The sequence below is a fragment of the Pomacea canaliculata genome, linkage group LG7, assembly GCF_003073045.1.
Source record: "Pomacea canaliculata isolate SZHN2017 linkage group LG7, ASM307304v1, whole genome shotgun sequence".
In the NCBI taxonomy this organism is placed as follows: Eukaryota; Metazoa; Mollusca; class Gastropoda; order Architaenioglossa; family Ampullariidae; genus Pomacea; species Pomacea canaliculata.
In genome coordinates this window covers 27,385,758-27,409,806 of record NC_037596.1, presented here as the reverse complement: position 1 = coordinate 27,409,806, position 24,049 = coordinate 27,385,758, and the positions used below count along the sequence as shown (strand labels likewise).

Here is a 24,049-nt window from a genome sequence, read left to right as displayed (position 1 = left end):
TGCCAGAGACAAGAAACTGAACGACCTGTCCACTGCTCTCTCCTCCTTATGCAGAGACTGCACAGTCGTCTTACAGTGGATTCCCTCCCACTGTGGGGTTTTTGGCAACGAAGCCGCAGACACTCTTGCCAAGGAAGGATCCATAAAAGAGCAGCAAGACAGGTCCACCACCTACAGTGAAGTCAAAACCATCATTAAGGCCAAACAGCACAACAAGTGGCTGCAGCAGCACCCACGTTTCAACCGAAACGACCCATACTACCTGCTTACAAGAGCTGAGCAGGTCATTATTTTCAGGCTGAGGACAGGCCACAACCGTCTCAATCACCATCTATATACCAAGCTCCGGCATCGGCCAGACAGACAGTGCCCGTGCCAGACAGGCAGTCAGACAACAGCACATCTACTGCAAGAATGTCCCATGCACGAAGAACTCAGGCACCGCATTTGGACTGATGAGACGCCAGTATTGAGGAAGCTACACGGCAGCCTGGAGGACCTGCGGCGCACGGCATCATTTGTGCAGGAGGTAGGCGTGTCCATTTGAGTGAACGACGAAGAAGAAGAAGAAGTAAGAGGAACAGGTCCCGGCAGACTGGAAAGAAGGACATCTCATAAAGATCCCCAAGAAGGGAGACCTGCCGATGCGAGAACTACAGAGGCATCACTCTTTTGTCCCTGCCTGGCAAGGTCTTCAACAGAGTCATACTGGAGAGACTGAAGGGCCCAGTGGACCAGATACTTCGAGAGCAGCAGGCGGGCTTCAGACAAGACCGATCGTGCACAGACCAGATAGCAACACTGCGGATCATCGTAAAACAGTCTATAGAGTGGAACTCGCCTCTCTACGTCAATTTCGTGGACTACGAGAAGGCATTCGACAGTGTGGACCGAGAGACGCTGTGGAAACTGCTGAGACACTACGGCATCCCGAGGAAGATCGTCAACCTGATCCGAAACTCATATGAGGGAATGACGTGCGGAGTAGTGCATGAAGGACAGCTAACAAGAAGCTTCGAGGTGAGGACAGGGGTCAGGCAAGGCTGCCTGCTTTCACCGTTGCTGTTCCTGATCGCAATCGACTGGGTGATGAAGCAAGCCACCAGCGAAAGGCGAAATGGAATCCAGTGGACTCTGTGGAGCCAACTAGACGACCTTGACTTTGCAGACGATCTGGCACTCCTGTCCCACAGCCACCGACAGATGTAAGACAAGTCATCAGAGATCCAGTCAGCCTCGGCACAAGTGGGGCTACACATCCATAAGGGCAAGACCAAGGTCAACACTGACTGTGAAAAGCCAATCAGGTTGGATGGGGAGCCGCTAGAAGAAGTCGACGCCTTTACCTACCTCGGGAGTGTGGTGGACAAACAGGGAGGGACAGACGCGGATGTAAAGACGAGGATTAGCAAGGCAAGAGCGCATTCATACAGCTTAGAAGGGTCTGGAACTCCGGGAGCATCGGCTACACGACAAAGATCCGTCTCTTCAACTCCAACGTCAAGTCAGTCCTACTATACGGAGCAGAGACGTGGAGGACGACCAAGGGCACAACGAAGAAGATCCAAACGTTTGTGAACCAGTGCCTGCGTAGAATCCTCAGAATTCACTGGCCAGAGAAAATACGCAACACCGACCTGTGGCAGAGAACAAAACAGCAGCCTATGGAGGAAGAAATCCTGCGGAGACGATGGGGTTGGCTAGGGCACACCCTACGGAAGCCAGCATCCAACGTCACGAGACAGGCGCTGACATAGAACCCTCAGGGAAAGAGAAAGCGAGGAAGGCCGAGAAACACCTGGAGACGGGACCTCGCCGCCGACACCAAGCTCACCGGACTCGGATGGAGGCAGCTGGTGACGGTAGCCCAGGACAGGAAGCGTTGGAGGACTGTCGTCGATGGCCTATGCACCAGGAGGGGCGAAGGGCCTAACTAACTATGCTCCACTGAGGAGAAACGGAATAAGATAAGAAGAAAAGTCACAAGTCAGAGAGAAACTGTATTTAAAACATAATTGTTTGACGCTGACTAAAGGCGATAATAGTGACAACTTTAAACCATTCAGGGAGAAGAGACTGACAGACGACACAAAATTTGAAAGAAGTGCATGAAAAATAAAAAGTCACAGTTTTGCATAGTGACGAAAAAAGAAAGCCTCTGCCCATCCATCTGTACTACAACACATTTTTTTTTAGTTCCACCTTATCACTTAATTCATCGTTCTCTTTTTTCCTGTCACTCTTCCCTGTTTCAAATCTTCCTCTTTTTAATGTCTTCTGCAGGACAAGGGTCTTTTTGTTAACTGTTAACTGTCGTCATCCAGATCAGAAATGTCATGAGGCTGGGGTTAAAAAGGCTTTGAAAAGGCTACACTTCTTGCAAAGTCCCCCCGCAAACACACACACATCTTTTTCTGTGTGTGAGCGAGAGAGACACTATGAAATGGTGCATGTTTCTTTTTAAAACAAGTAAGGTAAAAAACTTGCCTTTTTCTTTAGTCGGAAGTATGGGATCTGAACAAGCCATTCTCAAAGGAAATTTGTGTAAAATATTAGATTATGCCTCTTATTCAAGATAGCTTTTTACCTGTTCATGCTGGAATTGCCGCTAATTTTGTGCAAGCAGTGCAAGAACCTGTTAACTCCTGTCTTTTACAGCCTTTTCTTAAATGGATTGTAAAGTGCCTGGAGTATGGCAGATGCTGGAGAAACGCGCTATGCAAATGTACTTTTTTTCCACGTCATGCTAACTTCAATGTTTTGAAAATGTCACTTAACAAGTTCCTAAAAACAACACCATTTAAAAAAAATTTCCGAATCCGCATTAAGGGGCGGTCAAAAATTGTTTCTTGTTAACAGAAGCCTTGAAAGAAGCAGCTTCTATAACAGTCAGCAAGCCCCATTTTAACACAGTTTTAATGTAATTAAATCAAAGTGATTATCTTTAACAGTGAGATGATGCTAATATTGTTTCAAATGGCAACAAACAACATTAAATTACACTTTCCGCAAAGCTGTCTCTTACAGCAGCCCTGCGATTATTTTCTTGTCACTTTCCAACCTCCCCCCCCCCCACTTCACTAATACTACCCATCATCTGTCAACCCCCTAAGACATCCAGTCATCGGTGCACGCTTTCGATGTGGAACTTAAAAGCCTTTTATAATTCGCCTAGTACATTTCTACTTTGGATGGTGACAATCGCAAATCGGTTTAAAACTTGAAGTACAAGTAACTACAGTTGTTTAAATTGTCTTCCTGTCGTTCCTCCATACAGTGATACCTCGGTTCTCGAACATAATTCGTTCCGGGAGGACGGTCGAGAACCAAATTGTTCGAGAACCGAAGCAATGAAACCCAAAGGAAATAATGGAAACTGGATTAATTCGTTCCAAGCCCCAGAAAATTCTTATTTACTGGCCTAATTTGTATATAATATGTAGAAAAACATGAGTCTCAACAAGAAATAAGAAATAAAAGTGTATTTATTAAAACAAAACACACAAAAAATGTACTGTACAGTACAGTAAATTGTGTTTCATTTACTGTACCTGTACCAAACTTTATGGCAGGAGGCAATGAATGTGGAGGGAGGAGGGAAGGGGGATGGTTATTGTCACTGATGACGCAAGCAACTCGGCTCATCTCGGACGTTCGGATGTTCGAGTTCCAAATATTTGTTCGAATTCCAAGACAAAATTTTCTCGAATTTCCTGGTCGAATACCGATTTGGTCGAAAGTCAAGGCGTTCGAGAACCGAGGTATCACTGTATTCTTAAAAATGTTAAGTTCCTAATGCATTTCCTCTGCCCGTACCCCTAGCATTCAATCAGAATTTCATTTTCCGCATCAAGCTTGTCTTTTTTGAGAACGGAGATGTCGCATTCATAATATGGCAGGAAAGAATGGTTTGACCCCGGAGGGAGGTAAGAAGCACGCGCAATGCCATTTACAGTAGCAGTCATGCATCGTTAATCGCTTCAATCTGGCTTGTCAAGTATCTTTACCTCTTCTCACCCCTCTCACTCACCTGAGTCAGACCATTCTTTTAAGCCATACGGCAGGCCTTTGAAAATAGCAATAGTTATGTCCCCTAAATTCCGACAGGACTATGACCCACTGACTACCTTAACTACTACACACAGCACACTACACTCGTCTAACACACACTCGCCACTTAGCTCTTCACACAAAGTCTCTTGCGATATGGAGGGCCCTCTGATGTTCTTGACGTCAGGGAATCCGTTAGATTCCGTTGCCCGTCACGAGCACTGAGACTTCTGGCACTGCCGTGTGCCAATACGTGTCTCCTTCTCACCTCTTAGGCCTTAACATCGGTCAAAGATTAACCACGTCTAATAAGGCCCGCTTATCTATCAGCAACCTCTGCTGTTTGCGAACAGACAGTTACTGACGATGAAGCGTTCAGCACTCTGTGATAGAGTCGGTCTTTCACACTGCTGAAAACGGCTGTGCTGAAGCTGCCACGATTTCAAGACAAACTCAAAGTGGAGAATCTTTCTCGCTGGCGTTCAGTGTTTCTGACTGGTGAAGGGGAATGCTTGGACTGTGATGCTTTTTTGGCTTGAGATGTTTGTGTGGTTTGAGATTTTTGTGGTTACTGGGTGCCGCTTCAGCTTGTAGGAGGAAGGAGGAGAGAGGAGGAAGCATAGATTGACATACTGGGACAGGGCCCTCAGAAGAGACTTATGTCATGTCTGTCTGGAAGGACACAGAGGTTGACGATCGTTTTGAAACAGCTGCACATTAGGAGATGGAGCTTGAAGTAGAAAGTGCTCCTGAGTAGTAACCTACTAAGCGACGGCGAGCATCGGCTATGAGTAGCCAGATTCCGCGCGTACGCGCTGAATGGCTGCCTCTTCTTCCACTTCGGGCAGTCTATGAAAGAAGCAGCATGAGACATGTCACAGTTTGCACACTTGGCGCTTAAAGAACAATCAGCTGCAGCATGGCCTGTACCGCCGCAGTAAAAGATCAGGCTTGGGACTTGCAGAAGCTAGCCTCATGACCATAACGCTGACAGTTAAAGCAGCGCAACGGTTAAGTTATAAATAAATAAACTTTCACCCGTAATATCCAACCTCAATGAAGTCAGGTATTTTGGGCAAACAGAAAGTTAAGAACGGCGCATTTTTGAGAAAAGATTTTGTCCTTCTTTATGATGACCCTTTGCACCGCTGTGACACCCTGGGGTGCCAGTTCTGATTTGATGTCAACTTCTGACATCCCAGCAAAGTCAGGGCATCGAATGACCCCCCCTTTAAAAGTTGAGGGATCGATGAGGAATTATCTACTTTGAGCCAGTCGACAACTGTTTCCCGTCCTTTGGCGCAATGCCTCAGACGCTTTCTGATTTGCTTACTGGACAAGATATTGTTCAGAGCGCAGACGTCTTACAGCAGAAAAGTTTGTAGATGTTCCTAAACCCTTTTGCTTTTGCAAAAGGTGAGAGGGAAGAGAGCGGACTCCAACACCAGAAAACGTGGCCGAGAAAGGCGAACCGGCCAAACAAGTAAATCTGGATGATGTTAGAAAAGTTTTGTAATTAATAGTTGTTTGCGCTGAATTTGTCGAATTCTCAAGTTGAGAGACTTTCGAAGACACGTCGTTAATTTGATTTGTCTAAACTTCACGTGTTACATTCTTATGGTCATGCTCATTATCTTTTCTTTTTATATATCTTGAATGTGATTTCGTCTCATTTCTTTCTTTTCTGTGTTGTGGTGTGAGGTCGGAGAAGGTGTGAGTTCACTGACAAATGAAATAACTAACAGAAAGAAGACTGAAATATGGCAGCGAATTGCGGTTAAAGATCGCAGTGTTGGAAGTGTTAGAGAGAAGTGTCGGACTTTAAAGTCAGAGACGCAATGATTGTGTGGCAGAAGAAAGGCCACAGGGTAGTACAATAAAAGACTGCGAATACGAGAACGTCATATCCGAAATTTTAGGCGAAAGATAAAACCTCACAGATGGCATAGATGGTTAGTACCTGTTAAAAACTAAGAATGCATATTAAAGTAAATCATAGTACATTCTCAATCTTTTATTGTATTTGTTTGTTCGTATCACAGAAACATCATACAATAACAGTGTCAAGGATGTGATTTTTGTTCAGCTGAAAATGGGTTTTATTTTTGCTTGTATCTATCCAGCCTTTACTTTTCCCATTAGGACTAAAGACTGATATATTCTGAGTCATGGTGATTATAATTATGTTCGCAATTTGGATGCTGTAGCAATTTTTTTTTCAAAAAATCAGACTTTATTCAGGCAAAACAATTTCCTACAGAAAACCTTATGTGGGAGGGGGGACCCCAAAAGGATGTGTACTGATAAAACACCTTCAACACAGCATTTCAAGCAAAATAACTATAAAACTATAATCTACAAGAAACAACACTTTTGAAGATATGATGGCTTTCAGCTTCTTGAAATACACTAACTGGAAAAAGTTCATAAATTTTACAGACTTTTAGAAACTTAATCTAAATGTGCTAATGATTTTTGTTATAAACTGCAGTCTGGTAGTTTTCGATCATATAAGATATTTCTTAATCTTTCATCCATATAGATATTTTCTTTCACAGAAGACTAATGGACCTATATTTAAAACCAGTAAAAGGTGACTGGGCTGAATGTTAATGACACTACACTTGCCACATGTGTGATCAAGACTCATTCAAATTATATGCAAGCTGTATATTACACATACTGTAGCAACTTTGTTTTCTTTTTTAAGACGGAAGAGATATGTTCAGCCTACGAACAATCACAAATCGCGCAGGTTTGCTTTTATTGAAATTATGTATGTCATTGTGTAAGAAGCAGCATCAGTGCATACTGCTCCTTCTTACATAAAACTGTTGTATACAGGTAATTCCTACTTTTTATTATTTGTGCAGATATGCCTTCAAAGACTGTTTCAAGTGATAGCGTAACTTGTGACAAAAAGCAACTGTCACTTGATGGTTTGTAGTTTTTCAGTTTCTCGTGACTCGGTTAATAATCCAGCCAAGCGTTCTTCGGGAGACATCTGCTACATCGGTGTAGCGAGACAAATGTTCCAACCAAGATCGAATCTCGTTCCAAGCGAGGTGTGCGTCTTGTTGTAAGGACAGAACCAAACTCTCAGTGAGAGCCAATGGTCTGTGCATACTACAAAATTAAATTTAACAGTTGAGAAACACAGGGAACTTTCAGGTTCAAATTATTACAGCTTGAAAAAGAGATGTGGATAGTGCACTATTTTCTTATGATATCACTGCGCGAATGGGTGTTTGATCGTCTGCTAAAGAGTAGCTACAAGTAACTACAAGTCAAATTTAAATAAAAATAACATGAAAAAGCTAAACACATACAACTCACGATTTATTTTTGGTTTTGACAAAAAAAAAAAACCCACGAAAATGCCTGCTAAATCATTCAGCAACACTAGAAGACCCAGCGTCTGCATTTCTCGCTTGGAATAAGATTCTTGGTTGGAACATTTGTCTCGCTACATCGGCACACACACATTCTGAAAGACACACGTAGCATAAAAATGATGTGCAAGACACACTTGCAATGTAGCTGTGACACTGCGTCCCCGATTTGCAATTACTGTCCTCTTGTATGTCATCGATGATCTCCAGGACATCATTAGTTTGAAATCTTAATCATTGATAGAGTGCTACGTCATCCCAGGAATCGATGGGATGGATTAGCTGTATCGCAAAATATTCTATTTCTGCGAAGATTTCTTCCCGCTTCATACAGCATCAAGTATGCCGCAGCCATCTTTAGCGAGCCTCACGCGAGTTACAGGCAAGGAGGGTTGAAACTTACACACAACTCTACTTTTGCTGCACGTAAAGGCTCTGCCGACTTTTGACGACCCCTAGGTGGCCACACGGCGCGACAACACTTCGGCCCCAGCACGTCTCACAGAAACAGAGGGAGAAAAAAAAAGGCATGGAACGACGCGATAAAGGCGGCGACGCTAAACGTCGCTCATCCCCATCTATGCCCTGAAGTTGTAGCTGTGGCGTCCCCAGATGTTTGGGAGTCATCACTGCATGTAGAAGGAAAATGATGAGGAAGCATATCATGACGGACTGAGACAGGGCCCTCAGAGCATGTCTATCTGAATAAAAACAGAAACTGATGGTCGTTTTGCCGAGTAGGAAGTGGACCCCAGGGTAGAAGATGCTCCTGAAGATCCACCTACAACGCGACGGCAAGCATCGGCGTAAAAGACGCCAGATTCTGCGCGTAAGCGTTGGATGGCTGCCTCTTTCATTTCGGACAGTCTTTGGAAGAAGTAACGGGAGAACTGTTACAGGTAGCACAGAGTTTGCTGAAGGAACAATCAGCCACAGCGTGGCCGATTCCCGCCGCAGCGAAGCAGAAGCTATCCCAGCGACCATAACGCTGACAGTTAAAGCAGTGCAATGGAGAAGAAATAAGCAAAGATACTTTAACCCGCAAATACCCAACGTCAATGAAGTTGGATATTTCGGGCAACCAAAAGTTCGGAAACAGAGTGCTTGTTGGGAAAGATTTCCCGTCATTTTTTTTTAGGTTGGCCTCTGTACAGCAGAAACTCTCTGGGATGCCAGTTCTGGATTGATGTCGACGTGCAAAATCCCAGCAAGGTTTAATCAACGAATGACCCCCTTTGAAGAGTTGAGAGATCTCTGTGCAGTCACTTTAATCGAACGATTTACAAACTGCTTTCCATCCCATCGGCGCGGTGCCTATGAGGCTTTCTAGATCTTGATAAAGTAAAACCAGTAGATGAAATGTTTTTGAAACCCTGCACTAGCAAAAGGAAAGATGGACAGAAACGTGTGGCCCGACTCTGCAACCTCCACTACGAGAAAAGGGGGCAAAGCCCACTCAATGCTCTTGCTCACGCTCTCTCACTTCATCCTCACTGCCCGAAGACTCATCCTCACGTATGCTTTTCCTCGAGTTGTGATTTGTTTTACCATAACAAAGGGATTTATTTATTTTGTTCCTTTAGCTCCCCACCAATCACGGAGTCAAACAAGAGGATACAACTGAGTGCTACCGCTTAGCGCACTTTTAGCAGGGCCGCAACAAGAAAACAGAAGGAAAAACAGACTGACCAAAAACGCAGCCTTCTTGTAAAGTTAGGGCAATGCACGACCAGCCGATTGATTGATGTGGGCCACACCAAACTCCCGCCTAGGAGAAGTTCGTTGGGATGCCGGGTCACCCTGTAAGGCAAACGCATAGGGACTAAAGGATATCATAGAGAACATAATACATCAAAAGAAAGGCAAGATGAAAAAAGAAGACAGAAAGGCAAGCGTATATAGAATATATGAAAGATAAAACTATAGACTAAAAGGGAGGAAATTTATTCGAAAAAGAGTATTGGTGAGAGAGAAAAAAACAATAGCATTGGCGAAAGGAGAGGGCCAGCTTAGTAATCCAGCCAGAGAGGCTGAGTTTTCACCCACGGCAAAAGCCGGGCCAGCGGAGGCACCAAAAGAGCTACACGTTGTTCCAACAAAATAGATACGCAAGGTGGAAGGCAAGGCACTGGGCCTTCTTCCGAGCGTGCTGGGCCACCCTACACTACTCCGTAAACCACGGGACATGTGGTCGGCTATTACGATTCCACCGCCCAGAAATTGTCTCCAAAGCGACTTTATTCAAAATTGAGGTAAAGAGCTTACCAGGATGTAACGTGGGATCATTGCCAAAGTCTTTTACCTCCAAATTGAAACTAGAACTACGGAGAAAGCGGGTAGAGCAGAGGGTCTGAAAGGCAGGACAATCTGCTTTAGATTCCTCCCGCCGTTATGAAAATTATCGTCCTGCTCCAGAGTACAGATTGTAAAATTATCGGAAAGTAATCGCTGCCGCAAAGGTCGTCATGCACAGTCTAATTAAAATCTAGTTAAAATAACAGTGCTGGGCTGAGCACTGACAAATCAACTGATGACACTGTGCTACTGTATGGACAAAAGGTGTTTGAGCCGTCGTTCAAAAGGCAGAGATTACATTCCATAAAAAATGATCCCAACAACTTTCCCCTGCTGTCTGTCGAGGCCCCGCCGAACAAAGAGTGGTGCCCATTAAAGCCTCCCAAAAGAAGAATAATAGCAGTAAGTTTAGTCAAAAGATCCTCAAGGATACCCGAGCAGAAGTAGGGTGCTAGACATAGAAAAAAGTGTTAGGCTTGCCCAGGGTAACCCCGGAAGCAAAAACTTAAAGAAGAGCGGAAAGTGTTCTGGCTAAACAAAAGGTGGAAGCGAATGAGAAGAGCAGTACCACCTGAAGGGATTTCAGTCTGAGAATCCTGAGTTTAAAAGCGTTTGAAGGAAAGGGAGGTAGAAGATAGCAGAAAGGTCTATTGTTTTAATTTAGTTTATTCCTTGTTACTCCTCTAAGAGCATAGGGCCGCCACAACACCTAACCAGCGGAACCAGATTTGTTCAGCCCCCCCCCCCTCAGTTGGGCCCATTTGGTTCCAAAGTCCTTTACCTATCTCCTATTCTCCTGAAGGTTCTAGCCAAGAACCTATCTGGCATTGGTGTCAGCTGGTTTGCAAAGGGTATGTCTTATCCAACCCCATTTGGGCTTTTTGATGTCTTGGCTAGTGGCATTCTGGTTGGTTCTTTTCCACAGGCCGCTGTTGGAGATCTTTTCATGCCATCTTATTCCCAGAATATGGCGTAGGCATCAGTTGGAAAAGGTCTGGAGCTTGTTGTTGATGGTGTTTGTTACTCTACAGGTCTCAGAACCATACAGTAGGACAGTTTTCACACTGTTGTTGAAGATGCGAATCTTACTGCGGAAAGATAATGCTTGGAAGTTCCAGATGGGCCATAGGCTGTTGAAAACATGCCTGGCCTTGTTGATGCGGCTTTTGATGACATCGTTCTCTCCACCGTCCTTGTTGACAATGCTCCCCAGATATATGAAGCGATCTGTTTCCAGGATTTTTAGTGAGTTTGAAGCTGTGAATAACTTGGTAGGACGAGTCTTTGTACAACCCTTGGATAATGTTTAAGAGCTTAGGTGGAATACAATAGGGGATCATCAGCCTCCAGATAACATCCCTGTCAATGGCCTTCTTAAGGTCCACATAAGTTACATAAAGGGAGGATTGCCACTCGATAGAATGCTCAATGATACAGAGGGTAGCAATGTCGTCAGTGCATGACCTATCCTGGTGATACCCTGCTTGTTCTGGTCAGTCTCTTGTTTAGTGCCTTCTTCAATCTCTCTAGTATTGGTACAATAGGGGATCATCAGCCTCCAGATAACATCCCTGTCAATGGCCTTCTCAAGGTCCACATAAGTTACATAAAGGGAGGATTGCCACTCGATAGAATGCTCAATGATACAGAGGGTAGCAATGTCGTCAGTGCATGACCTATCCTGGTGATACCCTGCTTGTTCTGGTCAGTCTCTTGTTTAATGCCTTCTTCAATCTCTCTAGTATTGCCCTTGTCAGGACGTTGCTTGGGATGGGGACAGCAGCATGATCCCCCTCCTACTGATGCACTTATGTCTTCTTTTTTTTTTGTAGCTTGACCAGGTGGCCTAGTTTCCAGCCTCTTGGTACTAGCTCTTGTTCCCAGATCTTGTGTAGAAGGGGTTGTAAAATTATTGCTGTTGTTTCTGGGTCTGCGTTTAGTGCTTCTGGGGATATGCCATCCAGGCCTGCTGCTTTGCTATTTTCATGCTTTTTAGAGCTTTGGTGATTTCTTATGGGGGGTGTTATGGGCTTATTTCTTATGGGCTGGTGTTGACGTGAAGTTGTTCTGTTGTTAGTGGTATGTCCGGTAAGGACGGTGGACGAGGTTGATTCAGGATATCTTCTAAGTGTTCCATTCAGCGGTCTCTTTGTCCTACGTTGCTTGTTATGGTCTTTCACAGGCTTGTTTGGGTTGATGTTCCTGCCTGACAAAGTTCGTGTTATTTCGTATAGTCGTCTCATGTTTCCCTGCTGTGTCTGCTTCCTCTGTCAGTTCATGGGTGAAGCATCTCTTGTCCTCTCTGACAGACTTCTTCACTTGGCGGTTGGCTTCCCAATATTCAGATCTGAGACCTTCCTTCTCTTGCTGGTCTTGACACTGGTTTAGTTTTTGTTTCAGTCCCTTTCTTGATTAAATCTTTGCCCAAACCTGTAGTCATCCGTTCCTTGTGTTTTCTTTCACTCTTCCCTAGAACATCTGTACAGGTTGTCTCCCAAATGCTCTTGAGTGTTGTCCAGTCTTCTTCCACGGATTCTTCTGTCAGTCCTGAAAGTGCCTCATATTTATTTTTGATTTCACATTTATAAATTCTCCTTGTGTCCTTATTATTGAGGTATTAAACTTGTGGTGTGGTCTGCCTGTTGGATCAAAGAACGACTTCAGCTTACTCTTGAAGACTGCTACTAGCAGCTGGTGGTCTGAAGCTGCATCTGCACCTCTTTACACTGGACATCTAGGGTCTCCTGTAGTGCTATAATATGAAGGGAGAAACGAGATGCTAGGGCATCAAAATTCTTCAAAGTTGGCTCGGATCCCTTGACAGTTGCACTGAAGGATTTTTGACATATTCATCTGCAAGGAAAAGATGAAGAGCGTCTCACAGAAGGAGAAGAAGAAAAAGGACGAGGAGGAGGCAGAGGACGGTGGGATGGGAAGACCACGATAAATGTCTCTCATCTACATCCATCCACTGCTCGCCAAGAGAAGCAAAACGGTTATAAACAGGGATAGATAGTGCTGCTGTGATAGTCCCAGATGTTTTCTGCTAAGTAGTGAGTTTTTCTGGCGATTTTGGTTTTTTGAGTTCTTTTCTGTCTGCAGTGTGGCATCCTAGTTCCTTGGTGATTTTATGTTGCGTACTGCTGGTGTGCAGTGTTTCTGACTGGTGAAGAGGGATGTTTTGACTGTGATGCTTGTGTGGCCTGAGATGCTTGTGTGATTAGAGATTTTGTTATGACTTGGCACCACCACAGCCTGTGGATGGAGGAGGAGAAGGCATAGCCTGACAGACAGGGACAAGGCCCTCAGATGAGACCCATGTCAGGTCCGTCTGGATAGATATAGAGGCTGACAGTCGTGCAATGACTGCCGAGTAAGAAATAGAGCTTACAGCAAAAAATGCTCATGAGGAGTCACCCACTACTCGACGGCAATCAAACTCCCGTCTCCTGTCTGACCCAATGAGATGCGTTGTTATGATGAGCTGCAACCCATTGTAACGTTTTACGAAAGAGTGTTTAAATGTGTCTGCGAGCGCGTGTAAACATCTGCATGTAAACCACGCTCGCCGCACTCTTTCACCTTTTTCAGCAAAAAGGTCCGGCCAACGATTAACACATTTAATGTTTATGAAATTAATTAGCGATGAGATGAGGATGAAACAAAATAAAAGAACACTACTCCCTCAGCGTCAACCCCCTCCTACAGTTATCAGGTGGGCTGGCGAGATGACTGACTGGACCAGCAGGCAAGACAGAGGGATGGTTGGTTTGAAAAGAGTATAGGTGAAAGGGCAAGTGAGGGAGAAGAAGAATAGCATAAGAAAAAGGGGTGGACCAGATTGGTCAACCGGCCAAAGAGAGGCTGGGAATTCACCCTCAGTATGAGAAGCCAGGCCCATGGAAGCGCAACATCTAAAGAAAGGCATGATGGGGAAAAAAGAAGAAAGGAGAAAGACCAGTGTAGACAGAAGATAGAAAAGATAAAACTGTAGTGTGACAGGGTTAAAAAACATCATAGGTGAAAGGGCCAGTGAGAGAGAAAAGGAACAGCATAAGAGAAAAGGGTGGATCAGCTTAGTCACCCAGCCTGAGAGAGGCTGGGTGTTCATCCACAGCCAGGCCCACAAGGGCATGTTTAACAAAAGAGGTGTGTTTTCAGCGCAGGTTTAAAGGATTAAATGGTGGGTAGGTGGCGGCTATGAAAAGAGAGAGAGTTCCATTGTCTTGCTGCACACTAACAAAAAAATCCTGTGGCCATATGTTGTTCTGGTGACAAGAATAGTAAGGAGATGATCATCAGAGGAGGAGCAGAGTTGTCTAGCTGGAATGGAAGGGAAGAGGTCAGAGAAATAATTAGGGCAGGAGCCTGAAAAGAAATTAAAACACAACATAGACAGTTTGTGAGAACAGATGAGCAGCCAGTGCAAGATTTGGTTCACAGAACAAGCTAATTCTTTTTCACTAACAAAGCAATATCGCCACATAATCATCCAGTACCCTCTGACAATTTTACAGCTGGATAAATACAACATATTGATGGAATAAGTTATTTGACACTTGGTCACAAAATTTTTCTAGAAGTAAAGTAAAATGAGTCTTGAATATGTCAGTTGCATATACACTCAATTCAAACACATACAGAATACCCTCTATATTGAATTTACACTGACACATTTTTTTATTTTTATCACACCGTCACTTTTTAGCTTTTACTAGAGTACTGCACTTTGGGGCGGAGGAACCTGTCACTTCTCCTTATGCCAGCAGTGCCAGGTTTTGGTTTCCCTTGCTTGACTGGTTCTTTAGAATTTGTACCAACATGCCTAACACCACCCTTCAGAGGTGAACACCAGCTACTAAGCTGCATTTGAAATCCACTGCCACCATTTGAGCGGTTTTACTGTGCATTGTGACATGCTAACATGGCTGTGGAAGATCTCACATGTTATTCATGGCAGCTAGCTCTGAATGCTGAGACAAGCAATTAAAATATGTACAAAAGTAAATATCCCTGAAAAGTAATTAAAACAGCACAAAAGTAAACAGTTCTGACACCAAACGGACAAACTTATGGGGGTTTGCCTCACAAAAGGGGGAATGTGTGGCACAAGTGTGTTCCATCTTTGCTCTACTAAGAACTACCTCTCACTGCAGAGAATATTCTGGAGGTCAGAAGGATGGAAAACGATGGCTTGTAGTGTATTCTGGCCCAGAGTGTCCCAGTGACATTACCATAGGGACTGAATATAGGCCACGAGGACAGACTTACATTTGGATGACACCAGCAAATTGGTAGCCTGGTCTGCTTGAACAACTGGAATGCCAGCATGGCCAGGGGCCCAAGCAAAGACTAATGTCCTTGTTGCAACGAAAAAGGCATTTTGATGTTTTTTGCATATTTTGTAAGTTATAATGTTAATCCTGTTGAAACATACTTGTGTGTCGACCAGTGGGAGGCACTTCAGATTATATGGATGGTACATTTAAAGATTTTTCAAAAAGAAATACTATTTATTAAAAATCTGATGAAAAGGATGTTAAATTACTTTGCACTACTTATGATGCAATGTTAATAATATGTTATTGTGTTAACATGTGATTTTAAAAAATTTCTGGTGAAAGATATATAGTTTACAACATTATAAAACATTGAAGGATTTATATAACTTAATGAGTTGATGTACACTAAATTAATGAATTTTAAGAATGACCACTTAGAAAGTGTATTTAATCAAAGTCATTTTTTTTCACATGCAAAAGTTTGTTGATAATTTCACATTCTGATCAATCATCACACAGGAATACTATGCATAAAAAAGTAATCCCCTTGAACAGCATGAAGAAAGATAAGAAAACAAAAGTACCAATTGTTTCTTTCATTATAAAATTATTTTTAAATTTTCAGATGGCTCAGCTGTATTTTTTCAAAACCTGGGATATCATAGCAGGTTTCTAAAATACTTGAATAAAAGGCCCAAAACCTACCATTTACTTTTACTGTAGCGTTGTAGCTGATGGCACGACAGAAAACACCTGAACTGGTATCCCAAAAGCCTAAAGATGGTTAAGTTTGTTAATTTTGGAGCAGGGTTCCTACATAATTAATCGTGAGTTACAGAAGTTATTGTGGTAATGACAGTAGGTCTTAAAGATAATTTGAAGGTGTCATTGGTTTATATCACGAACTAAATATACGTCCATGTTCATATTTATTTTAGTTCATTGCATATTGAGAGTGATGTCCCTTCGCCTAACCGGCTGGAGGGGACCAGCCCTGCGTACCGCAACGCGGGCGCACGCGTGCGCCTCTTTAGTTCCCAAATGAATGCCACTAGAAGTATATTGTTTGGCTGCCCTGCGTACCGTAACGCGGGCGCTCACCGCGGATGCCCGCGGGCGCTCACTCACGCCTGTGAGAGCCTGTGATACCCTTCGCCCACCGTGGGCGCCTGTTAAAATGGCGGCTGTCGAAGATCGAAGATCGAAGGCAAATTCCTCTACCATCTCTAGAAAGACATGATGATGAAATCTGAACTTTTAATACACTTTTTTGTCGTCATATATATCTATCTATTGCGAAATACTTATTTATTAGAAGATAAACCGTGAATATCATCGACACGCCTAAACTCGACAACCATGGCGGCCATCTTTGCGCCCGTGGCGTACTACCTCTAGAGCAGGGGTCTCAAACTCATATTAGCATGTGGGCCGCAGTGGAAAGTAACAGCCAGTCAGCGGGCCGCACCACTAAAAGAAAATGTTTTTTCATTAAATTTTACGAACACTACTGTCACTGCAGTTAAATGCTAAAATAAAGTTTTTATAATTATTAATTACATTTAGTGTAGTTTATTACATGCACAGGCAGTTTAGTTTATTAAAATAAGTTGACTTTGTCTCTGTCACTAATAACGGGGGTAATTTTCACTGCGGGAGTTAATCACCAAGCACAACATACATATACACCGCGGACGTGGCCGAGGGCCGCACAAAAATGTTTCGCGGGCCGCACAAAAATGTTTCGCGGGCCGCATTCGGCCCGCGGGCCGCGTGTTTGAGACCCCTGCTCTAGAGCAAGTACGTGTGCGCCCGCGGGCGCTCACTCAAATTTCGCTGCGGTACGGTCCGCCCGTCATAGGCGCACGCGTGCGCCCGCGTTGCGGTACGCAGGGCAGCTCTCCGTCATGATATACATTGAGTTAGGTTATAATGTTCATTCGTCACCCAGAAGCGTTCTTTATGGATCGATTGGCATTGTCTCTGGACTTGTCAAATGACTGCTTAATGTTTTGACTGCATGTGTGCAAATCTGATGAGTCCTAAGACAGGCCACGGCAATCATGAATAGTAATATGTAAGCCTATGTTTATTGCTTAAATTTTTAGTTAAGAAAATGGAGTTAAGCCTAAATGTATAATAATTCAAATATATTTGTTGATAAAAGATTCTCATTTGGAAGACGATGAAAGCGGCGCGGCGGGGGTGCAGTATGTGTCTCTCGACTAGGACGCAACATAGCCTTGCGCCGGCCCTGACAACATCTTTAATTTTGCTTTGTTGAAACTGAAACTTAAGGGATGATAAAAGGTTTCAGGAGATATATTAACATATGGTAATACTAGATTTCTGTGTGGTTTCGTGCGTGTGTGTGTGAATGCCTGAATTGGGTAACCGCCAAAGAAGGAAAAAATGGCATGTCGTTAACTGGAGGGGGGGTTGAGTGTCGCTTTTGACAATGTATTCTATTGACGCTATAAAATTTCAAACATTCGGAAAGCACTGAAACTTTTCACCTAACAAATTTGTACCAAAAGTGTATTTGTCAAGATATTCCTGCAAAAAAACGCGATCTGAATTTCATGGGGACGGGCGTCGATCGTGGTATTCTATTCCGAAATTGCAGAAACTTTGATCACCGAGATAATCGTTTTTGTCTAGTAGACGACGGAAGTCATGTGTAAAATGGTTGTTGGAATTTGATTTGATATCTGCTAGCAATCGCAGAAACACGAACAGATTTTCAGAAATGTGTACATTTTGCTTGAAACTGAAAGACTTTGTCCAGTCGCGACGGGTGTTTAATTTTTTTTTTTTTTTTTTTTAATCACGAAACTTAAATTTGTTTTGTGTCGACATTTTACACCCGCGTAACCTTGACAACATACAACATAATCTGGCTGAGAGACGCGCAGTCTTTCACACGAACAATAGCCTGAGACAGTGTGCATGGTCAGTGTTTTACGCTTTGTCCTTAAAATTAGCTGCTTAATTACTATACTTTGTCGTCATGACGGCCATCAGATGATAAATGCATTAAATGATGTCATTTGCGACTGATAGCTTCCGCACCATGGCTACGTTAACTTGTGTTAAAGGTTAGATGTTTCTACTTCGAACACCGGTCGTAAAAAGTTATTTCTGTGACTGACGTAACAATACTACAGTTTTTTAAACACTGTGGGACAAAGGGCGGGACTTTGTCCCATATGACGGCAGTTATTTATGACTGGAAGTGTATTAGTTCCCACATGACGACCGTCAGTGCTGAACTTTGCCCCTTTTAAACAGGGCAGTGGCAGATTATCCACATAGAGGAGGTGGAAGTCGAGAAGTGGGAGGAAAAACAAAGAAGTTGATACACCGTTAATTGTTAGGTTTTTTTGTGCCTGGGGGTAGTGAAGCAGAAGTTACTCCTGGTGACACCTACAAGCTTTTGTTAAAAGCAGGTGAAGTGCGTGGCACGGGTTTTTAGTCATGATAACAACATACAGTGTTAATTAACTTAATGTGGGAAAGGGGGGCTGGGTATGGGGTGTTTTACTGGCCAAGCAAAGATGACCTGTCAAAGGAGCCAGACACATGCCTGCTAAGAAAAGTGACTCTGGCCCTAAGTGAAAAATGCAGTACACACAGGCTGCAGTATTTCAGGTGTGTGTAGGATGATGATATTGTGATTACACTGTGCTTCTTAAAACAAAAGTCAGTCGAGTTTTACCATTTTTTTGTTTCATTGTATTAATGCATTTGTGTACTCTGCTGCACTTCTAAATGCCAGTATTGCAATGCTTCCCTAGACACTATATTTGCTCTTGTTTAAATTGGTCAGCATCAGCATCTTATTTTCTTTATTTAAACAACTTCAGATACACCATGCAAATCAAATGTTATCAACCAAATCCATACATTAACACATACAGCAGAGCATTTTAGTTGTGTAAACTTTTCAGATAGTAAACCTGATGGGTGTTGTGGGACAAAAACATTTTTCTTAATATAACACTGCTAATTATGTAAAAAGCTTACAACATAAGTAATGGTGTATCAGGGCTTCTGCTTACGCAAAAAATTGCGTACAGTACACATTAAAAGTTCGGAGGACCCCTTCAATTTTCGTCAATGGGGTCCCCTTCAAATTTGGGCGAAGAACAGGGACCCCTTAAAAATCTGAAGGGGTCCCTAGGACCCCAAAGAATTTAGCCTTAGCAGAAGCCCTGGTGTATCATTTTCATAGCCACCTGTTGGTTTTTTGGTGTTTGCAGCAGAGTAGAGCACTTGAGAGAAAATATAATTTTTTGGTACCTTATATGGTTGTTGTGGGGACAAGAAAATAATTCCTTTGTTAAATATGCTTCCAATGCACTAGGCTGCCACTAAGTATTTCATTTTGAAATGTGTGAATAAATAGTATTAATGAATCAGTGCTGTGGGTTTTCTTTGATAGCAGCCAGGGTATAACTGCTGAACTTTTTTTGTCCTCGATGACACCCATCGGATAAGTGACCTGTGCTTGGTTTCGGTCTGTGTTTGAAGACATGCTATTATTTTTCTCTCAAGCTATTAAAAATCTGACACAAATTTCAAAATTATCTCGCCATTGAAAGAAAGTTCATAACAGAATTTTTATAAGAGTGCCCTCACACTTTTATATTTTAATATTGTATTAAAGAAAATACAGAAACCTAAGGAAAGAATTAAATTATTTTATCCTTTTTACTATAGTTCAAGTGAAAATATGATTATTTTATTTCTTATTTTATTTGCATAACAGCATATAAGGACAAAACCCTTTCATACCACTTCAAACTCGCGATATGGTACCCGTAATGATGAGTACCCGATCCGCCACGTCTCTGTGACGAACCACCAACTAAAGAATAATTAACAATGTCAAAACAAAATCTAGAGTAAATTGACAGCCAACATTTAGTGATCCGTACAACCACGAATTAATACAGTGATACCTCGGTTCTCGAACATAATTCGTTCCGGGAGGACGGTCGAGAACCAAATTGTTCGAGAACCGAAGCAATGAAACCCATAGGAAATAATGGAAACTGGATTAATTCGTTCCAAGCCCCAGAAAATGCCTATTTACTGGACTAATTTGTATATAATATGTAGACAAACATGAGTCTCAACAAGAAATAAGAAATAAAAGTGTATTTATTAAAACAAAAAAAACAAACAAACAAACAAACAAAAAAATGTACTGTACAGTACAGTACAGTAAATTGTGTTTCATTTACTGTACCTGTACCAAACTTTATGGCAGGAGGGAATGAATGTGGAGGGAGGAGGGAAGGGGATGGTTATTGTTTTGAAGGGAGTCTCTTCAATAAAAACAGAGGGTAACTGCTCTTCGGGTGTTTCTGTTCTCTGTATCTTTTGCTGAGGAGAATCAGAATCTTGCTCTGCAGTTGCTTGTCTGATTTCTTTACGGAAGAATGTGTCAATTGTTTGCTGTTTTTTTCTCCTTTGCAAAATTTTGCGGAAAGTGGACATAACATTGTCATTAAAAATGTTAACTGCTCTATTTGCTACCACTTTATCAGGGTGATGTTGTTCAACAAAATTTGCGATTTCTGCCCATTTTGCACACATTTCATGACTCTCTCCACAAAAACGTGACTCTCTCTCTCTCTGCACTCACACTGATGACGCAAGCAAGGCGCGCTGGGCCGAATGAACGCTCAACTCGGCTCATCTCGGACGTTCGGATGTTCGAGTTCCAAATATTTGTTCGGATTCCAAGACAAAATTTTCTCGAATTTCCTGGTCGAATACCGATTTGGTCGAAAGTCAAGGCGTTCGAGAACCGAGGTATCACTGTATCCTATACACGTCCTTGGTACTACCGTTAACCTCGATCGCCAAGACCAGTGTTAGCCTTGCAGGGGCTGCTAGTCTCACTAAGTGCCGAACATTGCAGCGTGAGAATAGGCCTTTATTACGAGTGGGCCTTTCACAAATAGGTTTGCTGGCGACAGTGGTGTCAGTGCACAACTGTAGCATGTGTGCTTCGAGCTATAAATGTCTATCCGATCAGCGAAGTCTTTTTATATAATAATAATAAGCAAAAAATACTCATAATACCAGTTCACTATAAAATGATGATAAAATCTTTAATTTAGTCTAAACTCTAAGGAGAAAACTCACTTGGCCAAGTGGATATTTTTGTTAAGTAAAATTGTGGCTAAACTTACTGGCATGGCTCTGTTTAAAATAGGAAGCTGAGGTTATGTATCTATAGTTCAAACAATGTATGGCTCTTTTTTGTAATATTTGACATTAAATGGCTACTTTTTTCATCGGTAATCGATAATTGCCTTTTGGGCTTGGGACCTACGTGGGACAAATTGACTTTTGGTCTGGGACGAAAATTAATGGTAAAGGCGAAATGGCATTGGGAAGAAGTGACCTATGACCAGTAGAAATTTGCGAAACACGGTTAAATATTCTGTCTTTTTGTAACGTTTGTAACTGAGCACGCGTCCTAATTTATAACTTCACATCGGGATTAATGAAGTTAGTCATTTGCCCTTATGGGATTAGTGTCGGTTAAGAAGGCTCTTCAAAGATTAAAAAATGCGTAGAAAATTGATTTACGTACCGTTCGATGCACTGTACGCGAAAATGAAGCATGCAACGGCTAAATTCATAATTCTTTCTTTCTCCTTAATGAACTCCTTCCTCAGACTCGATTTACAGCATGCATTCAGAGCTGTGGGAGCGGAGCTAGTAATACCACTAAAAATAAACCACAGCACATCGCTTGTCGACACTTGTCTGCGCGTGCGCATTCATATCTACGCCTTCATTTGTCGGGCCGGGCCGCGAATTTGCTTTTCCCCCGCTAGCTCACGTGACTTACTCTCTAACCCATACAGATTTGCACATACACATATCGCACTGTTTTGGGTTGTCGTCTGCTCGATGTCAAGACTCCACATACGGCAGTTTGTGGCAGGAATAAGCAGTTTTAATAAATATTACAAAGTATCATTTAAAAAATAACCATTAGATTTTATATATCTCTAAACCATACAGCTGTGCACACACACGTTGCACTGTTTTAAGTTGTCGTCTGCTCGTTGCACTGTTTTAAGTTGTCGTCTGCTCGATGTCAAGACTCCACATACGGCAGTTTGTGGCAGGAATAAGCAGTTTTAATAAATATTACAAAAGTACGCGCGCTTATCTGCAGCAGTTTACTGTACAGCTTATCATTTAAGCGAGCATTTGGCACAATATCGACAACGCCAGTATTTTAGTCATCATGTCGATTCAGATGACACACACAACTAAACCCTGTGAATCAGGTGTACCAATCAAGGAATATCCTGACTTGCTGGTATGTATATATTTGTCAATTTTCAGACTTCATGTGCACGTGTACATACATTTCTTACGATAAAACTACGTGTTAATCCCAGAGAAAGACGTACTTTTGATCGGGAAAGTTTAGACAGTAGTTTTGCCTTATACTTTTGTTCTTCACAGAAAGCAGCATAACTGTCTTCCTCTATTATTTTCGGCCTGCAAAAATATATACATTTGCCCATTATATATAGGCCTATATATAAGGTTCCCAAATGAAGATTTATCAATTTTTTTCAAAGAAATCATTTTCCCAATGGTTTCAGAATGAGATACTAATGCTTAATTGTGTTGCCTCATTATTGCATAAAAACATTTCTTTACTCATGAACAACAATTATTAAATTAAAAATATGAGGAAATGGTAATTGCTATTAATAATGTTTGAAAAATGAAAAGCAAAAACCAGGCTCTTGAATTTCTAACAGTTTAGAAAACAGCAGAATCATTCATAAAATAATGTATTACCATTATGCACTTAGCATGACTGTTCTCTGCTGTTCTAATTCTTATGCAACAACAGCATTTACTTGTTAAAAATCAGGGTAATGCTAAATACAGCTGCATGCTATTTTTTGCTTCTCCTTCTCCTAAACATTGCTGTTTTATTAACAAAACATAATTTTCATTGTAATATAAAATTAACTGAACTTTGCTATTTTAACAATACATTTTTTTTATATTTGACAGGCTGTTTTTGGTTTATACTTAGCATTCAAAATTTCAAAATGCTTATTGCTAGCTTTTACATTGTTGTTGAATTATTGGCAGGCCATCCTTCCTGAAGGACAGGAATATCATGTCTGCTGGTATTCAGCAATGGGTGAAGGCAAGTTTAAGTGTGAAATAGAGTGCCCATCACTACTGCAGAAGATGCAAGAGCTTGGTTTGACCAACACAAGAAAAAGGCCCAGATTACATGGCGTGTAAAAACAACTGCCCGAGTTACTGGGAAAGGAACCCTACTGAAAATCTATTACAGGTGTCAGCACAATACTTTAGCAAGAAGTAAAACAGCAGATGAGAAGCCAAACTCCAAAAATACAAATTGCCCCGCTCAGATGACCTTGACAGTCAAAGCAACTACCATGTAAGTTCTGTCTTTCGATATCAGTATTACTTTGGGTGTGTGTGTATGGTGAGAGTATATTAAGTCATACATCTGTCATGTTACATCTACAGCAATGTTATTTAACTTTCTGAGTGGTTTTGCAATATATTATACATAGCTAACTATTTTGTTCCAGGAAAAAAAGCAGTGACCATCATTTGCCAGCTTTGCCTATGATTGTGCATATTGAGCATGTGCATAATCATCCAATCACAGGCAATGCCAAAGTAATGCAGCACCGGGATGTCTCAGAGGACACAATTCAAAAATTTAAAGATTTGTTTGCAAGAGGGCACACTCCAGCATCTGCTCTCAATATGCACAAATTTAATCTGCATATGGAGCACCCAGACAATTACATCTATTTGGCCTCGGACCGTTCAGTTTGTCCAGACTTGAGTTTTGTTTACAAGTAAGTAAAGTCTCTTGTGATACTACATTAAGTGCATCATTCATTGAACATTGAATGGGCTACTCTCAAATGTTGCAATGCACAAGGTTACATTTTCAAATAAGGTCACTTTTTGTGTTTTCTGTTG

The 24,049-nt window shown here is 42.1% G+C and overlaps 1 protein-coding gene across 1 annotated transcript in view; it reads right to left on the bottom strand.

The window, feature by feature from the left end:
- Nucleotides 1–24,049, bottom strand: part of LOC112568905 — a 94,985-nt gene that overhangs the window by 65,364 nt on the left and 5,572 nt on the right. Inside the window, exon 2 of the mRNA XM_025246457.1 lies at nt 21,633–21,848. Within this exon, the coding sequence (XP_025102242.1) occupies nt 21,633–21,822 (190 nt within the window). The 5' untranslated portion in view covers nt 21,823–21,848. The remainder of the gene's footprint in view (nt 1–21,632; nt 21,849–24,049) is intronic.